Source organism: Montipora foliosa, chromosome 6 (genome assembly GCF_036669935.1).
Source record: "Montipora foliosa isolate CH-2021 chromosome 6, ASM3666993v2, whole genome shotgun sequence".
NCBI lineage: Eukaryota > Metazoa > Cnidaria > Anthozoa > Scleractinia > Acroporidae > Montipora > Montipora foliosa.
In genome coordinates, this window is record NC_090874.1 from 1401001 (window position 1) to 1411000 (window position 10000).

The 10000-nt window shown below is 41.7% G+C and overlaps 2 protein-coding genes across 2 annotated transcripts in view; one reads left to right on the forward strand and one right to left on the reverse strand.

The window, feature by feature from the left end:
- The window catches only part of LOC138006218 (uncharacterized), a 100356-nt gene extending 98994 nt beyond the window's left edge, over positions 1–1362 (forward strand). Inside the window, exon 3 of the transcript XR_011123868.1 lies at positions 1238–1362. The gene's annotated coding sequence lies outside the window, so the exon portion shown is untranslated. The remainder of the gene's footprint in view (positions 1–1237) is intronic.
- LOC138004938 (uncharacterized) lies at positions 1141–6761 on the reverse strand. The gene is made up of 4 exons (XM_068851233.1): positions 6626–6761; positions 5291–5565; positions 2729–2853; positions 1141–1936 (listed from the first exon to the last, which is right to left on the reverse strand). Exons 1-4 carry the CDS (start codon positions 6759–6761, stop codon positions 1141–1143), a joined length of 1332 nt encoding a protein of 443 aa, XP_068707334.1.
- Positions 6762–10000: the final 3239 nt, after the last annotated feature.

Consider the following 10000-nt stretch of genomic DNA (forward strand, 5'->3'; position numbering starts at 1 on the left):
TTTATGCTTTTATGCTCAATCGCGGGAAATTCAATCTAAAAATAAATCGGTACAACTAACGGGATGAGCTCATACCAGTATGAGTTGTACTGGTATGAGATTTTTCACCGGTATCATGTATATAGTTTACGTCATAGGAAGTGCGGCGTACGGGGCTTTATGCACGAGTTGTTTGTGACACAAACAACGAGTGAATAAAACCCCGTACAAAGCACTTTCTGTGTCGTAAACTGTTTATTACACATAACATGAGAATTTTCATTAAAATAGTTCTCTGAACGCGAATTAGAAACAAAAACTCACTAACAATAGAACCAAATGCAAATTTAATTTAATTCAATAACAAAGTAGGATTTGCACGATTCTCACGAGATGCACGAGTGATTGGCATGGAAACGCCTTTACGCTATCGTTGATTGGTTATATTTCGACATGTGAAATAGCTGTACGCCATTCTGATTGGCTGTATAGGCCTTTTTCACATGTGAAAATAAAGCGTATAGATTTGTACAAATGAGCTTTATGGAATAAAATTCTTCAAACTTCTTTGAAGCTCCTCATGACAGCACTCCTTGTACAGAGGGTCGGGGTGGTCGGTGTGTCTGTTTGCGACATGTCGCATAAATGAATTCCATTTTGCGAGGATCAAGTTACCAAAACCTACACTGAGAAAAACAACGAAAATACTAATGTTAACTCAAAAACTACGGTATTCATCCTGCAGATCAAGTTTTAAATGAAACCGTCTCGAGCAAAAATCTTAAATGAAAAAGTCTCAAAACCATCATTGTATCATACTATTCACATACTCATAATGCAAACCCCATAGACTCTTTGCATAAATGGGGCCCAAATTTGAATAACAGTACTTGATACATCCTTAGCCTCGCATTGATGAGAAAAATCCTTTGTCTTGAAACATAAACACAAGGCTAAGGATGTATCAAGTATTGTTACTCAAATTTGGGCGCCATTTATGCAAAGGGTGTATTTTCATTCTAATTACTCTAAAACAGTGTGGACCTTTTTGTGTAAGCATATAATGTTGACTTGTTCAGGAAGTACACAAAACCTGGTTTGGTAGATGTGGCAGTCCAATACAAATGACGACGGATCCCTTTCATCCACCGACTGATAACCTCACAGCCTTTTTCTTTCTTTACTTGCTGACAGAAGCTTCTTGGTAATAGACCGTGCCACATGCCAATTATCGTAATAATGTGTGGTTTTCCTGCAGGTCTCCCTAATCCATTTCGCAATTCCCCTGTGACGGTCTGAGATAAATACACTGATAGACAATCCCAGCTGTTCCAAGAAGTGATAATGTGGACTACATTTACCAACAGGATAATTCCAAGAACATTGCATGGTCTTTCCCAGACTTCGTACCTGGACAATTTCAAAATGTACAACTTTCATTAATGTTGTGCACAGCATTGTGTAAACACCAAATTTTGCAGAATGGCCCATGGAATCAAATCTGCCATCGCCAGACCAGACAACATCCTTCATGTTTTTCAAGGTACTGATGAGGCCAGCTCTGTATTCCTCCCAATGGTAGATGACAGTTGGGAAAATATAAGTGCGCTGATGAGCAAAGAATGTTCTTGAAGAGTAGGCACACAGTCCCATGTGGCGGAAGAATAGCAAAACACTGTTTATGGAGGCACCTGCCATAAGCACAGCAAAGTTCAAAAGCATGTTACCAGCATAGTATTTACCTTGGGGTATGAAGCTTTGGGAATTCCACACGTATCCCTTGCATTTTCGGCAGTGCTGTTTGACAGACACCGTTGTACCATTTTGTTTCATCTCAACTTCTGGCTTGTCTGCCTTACAGTTGAAACAGAACAAAATGAAAATTTTCATCAGCATCTCATGAAATACTATAAATTTTGGCTGGTTATACTTGTAGCCTGGGCAGTCTTGGTCAACTCTGATAAAGAAATTAGATGATCAATAGCTGACTTACAATGTATGACATGAATGCAAAATTAAATGAACATGTCTGCCAATTAAAAACAAAAAACAAATCTAAACAGTGCAGTAGGAAAGTTGTCCTTGGACGCATCAAGAGATTCACCGAAATTGCTCCCAGTTCTTCCAAAGGTTAAGTGATGAGACATCTTCAGGGTTCGTACACTTTTTGTGTCCTAAAATTCTATTACTTTTCCAGGACCATACATGGCAAAATGAGGGTTTTTCCAATACTCCGACATAATGAGATTCATGGCACTTCACAATAGACATCACAAAGTGTCCCCCAACCTTAATCCTTAAAAAAATAGTAACAGTTTTGCGAGACTTAAAGAGCGGGACACTTCGTGACACTTTGTGATGTCTATTGTAACGTACCAGGAATCTCATTATGTAGGAGTATTGGACATGTATGGGCAAAATCCATGACTACTTGAACATACGCATTCCACAATGTCAAATGAGACAGGTTCCATTTGTCTTTGTCAAAACTTGAGACAGAAATATTATTTTTTTTGTGCATAGAGCTAATTTTCCAGGATTTTCCATGACTTGTCTTCATTTTCCAGGATTGCCAGACCTGGATTTTACAAGATTAGAATTGCATGATTTGCCAGGATTTCCATGACCCGTACGAACCCTGCATCTGGACTGACAATGACCAATGCTGAATTTCAGGCTAAAAGCATGTTGGATTGGAAGTGAAAACATAACTAATTTGTGTTCTGTGCTAAAAGAAAAACACTCTTACTTGATATCATGATTGTGGTCTCCCTCGTTATCCCCATCTTCCTCAGTGCTGTAGGCCTCTTCATCCATACTACTTTCACCTTTAGTCCAATCGTCATCATCGTCCTCTCTGTTTCTGTACCTGTACTAGACCATGTGTAATACTGTGGAGAACATGATGTGGATTTAGGTACAGTTTCACAGGGATTGATATCTTGATCCTCATTAGGTAGCTCTCCTTCACCGTCAGTCATTATTTCCTGACGTCCTAAACGCTAGAGAAAGACAAAGGTCACCAGGCAAGCATTTATTTTCAAAACCTTATAAAGATACCAGTATGAGTAAGGAATACAATGTAACATTGTGCTCTACTGTCATGTTGTTTTAATCATTTGATCGACCATTAAAATAATAATGTAAAAGAAATACAAATTTTATCTAATGTTCAAAAGCATCATAGCTGGAGTGTACAAAGTGGTACGTTAATGATTGTTCAACAAGATGCCAAAACGTCAATACCATGAGCCAAGACTAATAAATAAAAAGAAATCAAGATTCTGTTCTATATAGGCACTATTTCATTCACTGATTAGCAAATGCGGCTCCTTCACCAAAAATAAGTGTTGTGGTTCAACCCTAACCCTAACCTTAAAAAAGGGTGTTTTGGAGTCAGCTGTCAAAAGTTAGGGTTAGTCTGTAAAATCAGGGGAGAAATTCTCAAAGCGAACTCTCAACCCCAAAATAAGGTTAACAAATGAAACAAACTCTTCGTGAAATTAAAACCCTTAATTGCAGAAACAGCCAGATAGTGCATGTACGATAAACTTAATCAAGGAGGAGAGATGAACAAATACTTAGTTGACCATGGAAAATATTCGTTCTTAAAAATAGAATTAAACTCGTCACTAATAGATGAGTGTGGAGAAGGTGCCTGTAAGGTCTGTGGGGGAGCCGCAAGCACGCGCGAAAGGTAACCATGACAACCCTTTGAGTGGAAACAACCGGGGCACCATCACACTGAAAACTCAGTGGAATGTTGAAAACTTACCAATACTTACCGAAGGGAAGGAAGGGACAGGAGCAAAGCTTTTCTCAGCAACTGTACACGCGGCACAACACGAGCAAAATGGTTGACATCAATGGGGGAGCTGTAAATTTACTGAGGCCCTGCAAAACCCTAGGGACTGCCCGCCTAACTTAAGGAAGAGACCGCTGGCCAGCATTGTCTTGAGTTTAACCTCACCTAAATTACATTAAGCCCCCATTTAAACTCATCACCAATAGATGAGTGTGGAGAAGGTGCCTGTAAGGTCTGTAGGGGAGCTGCAAGCACGCGCGAAGGGTAACCATGACAACCCTGTGAGTGGCAACCACCAAAACTAAACTCCAAGGGGTGCTTGGAGAACAAAGGGGCCCGCGAACAGGGAAAGGAAACGGGACCGAGTTCCCCCAAACACCCACCCCAGACACCTCGACTACAAACAGGAAAGAGCTACTCACCGCAAGCAAAGCCTAGGAAGCCTACCCTGGATCAGCGAACGTCAAATAAGCTTGAAGCGATGGAGCAAGGCAGCAAGATCATTCAGCAAGCATGACTTAGAGCAGCCGCCACAGCTACCGCATGAGTCTTTGGATACCTGTCACTGCTGTGGGACAGGTCAGGCGATTGAGGATACTTTCATATGCGAAGTGACCCAGAAAAGACAGCAATGCCGTGAGGCAACGAGCACTCACAGAGCATTGCAGCGATGAAACAGAAAAACGTGCGAAAGGCCTAAACCCCACCAGACTGAAGTCTGGAGGCCTTGCACCTAAGGAAGAGCAGCTGTCATGCCAACTGGCTAGAAAGCTGAGCCAGTGACTCGGATGGCGTCCGGATGAACAACTGATAGGCGTTACTAGACCAGCGACCTAAGACCTGAATGAGATGATTAGGGGACTCCATTGCGAGCAGCCACCGTCACCACCCCAATACGAAAGTTATGGCTTGAGAAGGAGCCGGAGATACCAGCTGCAGACAGAATCCTACGAATCCAATAAGAAAGAGCTGCCCAAGATAGAAGTTGACCATCTTGAAAAAGGAACAGAGGTCCCACCCCCTTGTGTGTAGATAGGAGATAAGAGACTGTACAGCACAGAGCGGGGAATTGCCTCTACCAATGTGAATGAAGCACCCCTTGCAAAAGGGGTCCGTCTTAGGTGCCTTGAGGTGAACACGAAGCACGGTGGGCACTTCATAGGAGTCGAAAGCTATGTCTTCCAAGCTGAGATGAACATCTGGAGAAAAACTCGCCAAAGTTGGGACCGTAAACTCGGCCGAGCGTAGGAAACCAAAATAGACCAAATTGCAAGCAGCCCAAAACATGGTGTGATCGGGAATGTTCAAGTCCAAGGATTTAAAAATAATTAACAATTACCTATCATTGACAGGGTGACGGGTGGCCCTGGAGTCGCCCCGGGAACGTTTGACACCACGGAGCACCCGTTGCAACCTGAGACAGTTAACAAGAGGGTCAGTGAAGCCCTGTTCAATATGAAGAGCATGGACCGTAGACAAGTACACTTTAATTGTAGCATGACACACCGATTGAGCCAAGTGTGTGATGAACAAGCACAAAGTCCATTCATCAGCAGGGCACGGGGACTCGTGCAGTCCAAATTTTTCCAGCTGGGTACAAAACTCTATAAACCTCCTCTGGCCAGAAGCACAGGAACTACGAGTAGTCAGGGCAAGACAGTCGCGGAGGAAATGGTGGCATTGCACTTCGAGAGTGGACGGGTTAAGTCCTCCAAAAGTTGGATTTGCACTGGCACAGGGTACATCCGAGCCTCTGGAGCAAACTGTCGAAACTCCTGCATCTGAAATCAAGAGAGCGCAGCAGCAACCTTGTTAAGAATACCTGGTACATGCTCAGCCGTAAAAGTGAAGCTGAAACGCGCTGCCACAGACAACAGCTTACGCAAAGATTCATTATACACGGAATCCTAGAGGTCTTAGACGAAAGGATGTGGACCACGGCTTCATTATCGGACCGAAACAAAATATTGTGGCGGAACCACACCCAGACATGAGATGCTATAATCACAGTAAAAAGCTCCTTATAAGCAATGGACTGCTCGGATTGACAAGGTGCCCACGCTCCACTAAACCACTCTTCTTTAAAGTAGGCTTTAGGGTTAGGCCAATTGTGTGTTTATCGCAAGTACGTAAGCATGAAAGTATTGCATTGCCGTTTCTTTGCTGTCTGTGATTGGTTAAATCTGTAGTAACGCTGCAGACGCACACTCCGGAGCTGTTCACACAATAAAAATCGTCCTTTTTGCAACATTCGTTGTTGCAACATGCTGCATGAAGTTCGACCAAATGAACATTGGCGAGACATGTTGCAGTGACAAAACATAGGTGTGAAATCGTGTGGCACGAAGAACTCAGACAAAGCGACACCTTGTGGGTACATGTCTCTGGGATACGCAATAACTGCAGTTGCGAGTGTGTGTGCGTAAATATGTTTTGTCCCTGCTGTGAGCTCCGTATGAAAGTGCCTGCTACATTTTCTCTCGTATGTATGGAACGGGATTTGACAGCGGGTTCATGTCCCCGGGAAATGTAATGGCTGCATTTGCGAATGTATGTGCGCAATTTGATGTTGTCCCTGCCGTGCGCGTCCGATAGAGGCGCCTGCTACAGCCCTCCTCATGTGAACCAAACAGTAATTTATCGCTGCTACTAGTCCCTGTGACGTGTTCCCTCTGCTGTGCTTAATTGTCTGTGTTGGTTGTGATTTTGCACCCGCTACATGTCCCTGGTACACATGCATGTAAAATGCCCCGTAGTGTGTGAGTAAAATGGATAGATGTCCCAGGGACATGCTTATGGCACAGTTTGTTCTGTGTGTACATGTTGTGATTTGGTAGGTACTTCGTGTTCCCGCTATAGGTTCCCGCTCTATGTTATCATCATCATCATTTATCCGTTCTTCAAGTGGAGAGTTGGGCTGTAGGCTCTCTGCCTCCAGGCTGTTCTGTCCTCCGCAGCCAATGCTGCTGCTGCCCATGTTCCTAAACCTAAGCTCTATGTTATATGTATGGAATATGATTTTAAAACTGCTGCATGTTCCAGTGTCATGTAGCTGCAAAATGACCACTAGTGTGCGCGCACCTTGATCTGCACCTGTCAGAAGAAAAAAAAAATTCAGTACATACATATAATTATTCATACAAACTGTGGGTTTGAAGTCAAGAATGACTTTTATGGAGGCTTTTCTTCTGATTCCATTTAGTTTTGATTATTTCTGAAGATAATTTTTGTAGTAGAAAGGTAACTAATGAAAGATCAGCACAAGTATGGGTCATCAATGGTGGGAATCTCTATTTCAGTTGACAGGGCTGGGGAACAGTAGCATTATAAAACTACATCACATTACATAAGCAACATGCACCTCGTGCTAGCACTGATAGTACATATTTGGTACAGGTACACCTTATTTAACGTCGGACGTTCCTTTACTTTCTAGAGAGTATTCTCCCGGAAGCCGACGGTGCGCTCATTTTACCCCCTTCTTTCCATCAGTGCTCCGTTTTAAGGGTATTTAAAGCTATTTAGGCTACACTGAAAGGAAAGAAGTCGAAACAAGGATGTGAGATCCGGGGATTGAACTTGGGACCTTATGCACCAAGGCCACGCACTAACCGACTGTGCCACCCCTGCTCCTCTGAGTGGTATATGCGGGATGACTAGACCAAATTATTCAAAATGGCCGCCAGTGGAAAATTCTACCCAAACCGGTTTTTTTTTTAGATGCAATCTTTGAAGGTGTAGAAGGACGTTTTATTGCGATCCAAGATGGTGGAGGCATTGAGCGTTAAGAGTTTAATAAGATGCACGTGTGTTACGATGCTTTATTATTTGGAGTGAAGTGTATTGTGCTCTGGTAGTACGATTCCGCCCAACCAGCCGGATAGTGTCGCGTGTATATAGGGAAAGAACAATGGGGTAGCTAAGAACCAATGAGAAGGCATTGACGTCACAGTCAAACAACTTGAAGCACGTTTAAGGGTTGGTTAGAAAAACCAGTTTTGAAGATGATCAGTATTCAAAAGGGTCTCCTTAATAATGTAGACTAGAAAAACCCATCAAACCGGTTTGCTTTAAATCTTTATTGCATACCCAGAAATGCACACGTTTATAAAGGTAATGGAAAAAATATTTAAATTCAGAGATGGACCGAATGATCGAACAGCAGATTTTTGCTTTGGAGATGGACGCATTAACAAAGCGTTTGCAACGACTACAATTGGACAACAAAATCGTAACCTTACTTCATGAACTTTGGGATAAAATGAATAAAGGTGGCTGTCGCAAAGTTGAAATAACAAGTGATGATGATGATGGAATGGAAGTCATAATTGGAGAGCTAATGGTTCCAACATTTTATTTTACGAACGAGAAGAAATTTCGGCTACAAAATCAACACTGGCTACGGGCAAAGATTCATCAACTATTTGTTAGCGAGTCGAAGAGCGACCATTTCTCACATACAAGATGGAACACCAATGACATGTTCACTTTCAAGCAGTAAAAAAAAGCATATTTTATCTTTGTATTTACAAGCAAATTAAAGTATTTACAAACAATGGGAACAAAGGCTATGCATAAATTAATTAACCGTATTCAAAAACACACTACAATGCCTTTTCAATTCAGAGAAAGGAACGAAACATGAGGAAGCAAAGGTTACTTGAAAAACTCTCGACATAGTTATAAATAATTGTCGAAGAGTTTTTCAATTAACCTTTGACAGTGATCACATCTTTTATGATTATCACTGTTTCCATCCTCATCCACCTTTTGGCATGCAAATATACACTGAATTGCAAAGGCAAAGTCGTGTTGTTGAATAGGGTTTAATCCTTTATTAAAATATATGAAGGCTATACAATTTTCCACGTATTCCCTCTCGGGATGATGCTCCTCACAAAGCTGTAAGAGAGCAAAGAGAACGCCGAAGTTAGTGAAAGAACAATTAAGGATAACAAAAGAGACCGATTTCTTTGTAAATTGAATGAAGAAAATGACTTCTAAATCTTACCGTTGCAATGCGCCCCATAAATTCTGTGTGAGCTGTTTGTGCTTCTGAAACCAAACACGTGATGCTGATTGACAATAAAACAACACACTTTGAAAAACGGGGTCAATTATGGGAATTTATCAGAAAATCTAACATATCTCATACCTTCCACGCTATGCCGATTCACAATAGAACAACACACTTTGAAAACCAGCGTCAATTATGGGCATTTAGAAGGAAATCCAACATATCTAATACCCTCCACGCGATGTCAATCCTCAAATAAACTAGGAAAGGTTACGTTTATACAAACGTTGGCCGTGTAGCACTTATATTTTAAACAGAGTTACTGAATAGAGTGTAGTGTAACATGAAGTACTGGATTTCTATCCCATATTAACCATCTGGCGGAGATCTAACCCGAAGGTCGTGGGTTCAATTCCCACCCTGGTCAGAGTTTTTCTCTGTCCTTGTGTGGGCCCATTTCCATCAGTAGGACTAACGCTCACATGGTTAATATGGGATAGAAATCTAGCACTTCATGTTACACTACACTCTATGCAGTTAACTTTGTCTCAAATAAACTAGACGCTCCAAAAAAGCGTACACTGGGTTGCCTGTGGTACGTGTTACACAAAAAAAGAAGGCACTGAATTGGGTGGTATTGAACTGCAGGGTTCCAGTTAATTTCTAGTGGGGTGTCATTAAGACCATTTGGGGGGTCACCCACATGTCGCGCCAGCAGAGGCCCTTTGGCTCACACGTTTACACGTTTAATTATTTTGTAATGTCCTGTCCCATTTTGAGGTCTTTTAGTTTTTTAAGCTTTGGTAATAAATTCAGTTTAAAGATAACAAAACACGCTCTTGAGTAAAATTCACTCGTTTCTTCCTTAAATAAATACTCTGCAAAAAACCAACTGCAAATTTCCCTGACGGACGTTTTCCAGCATGTCTTGCAGTTGCACTAAGCAAACGTTTATTGCACACACTAAGAAAGGACTGAAGATGTTGTTTCCGCTTTATAATTCCTCTTCTTTTTAGTCTAATCTGATGCCAGGTCAAAACCCTGTTTGGCTTTTACGTTCGCTCCAAAGGGTACCGTAAAAGCCAGGAGTTAGCAGAAAAAGACAAGACAAAAGACAGATGAAGAAAAAAATAACAGTTTTTGTATATATCTCTGAATCGAATTCTTATCGAAAGATTAATGGCAATCGATCGTAAAAA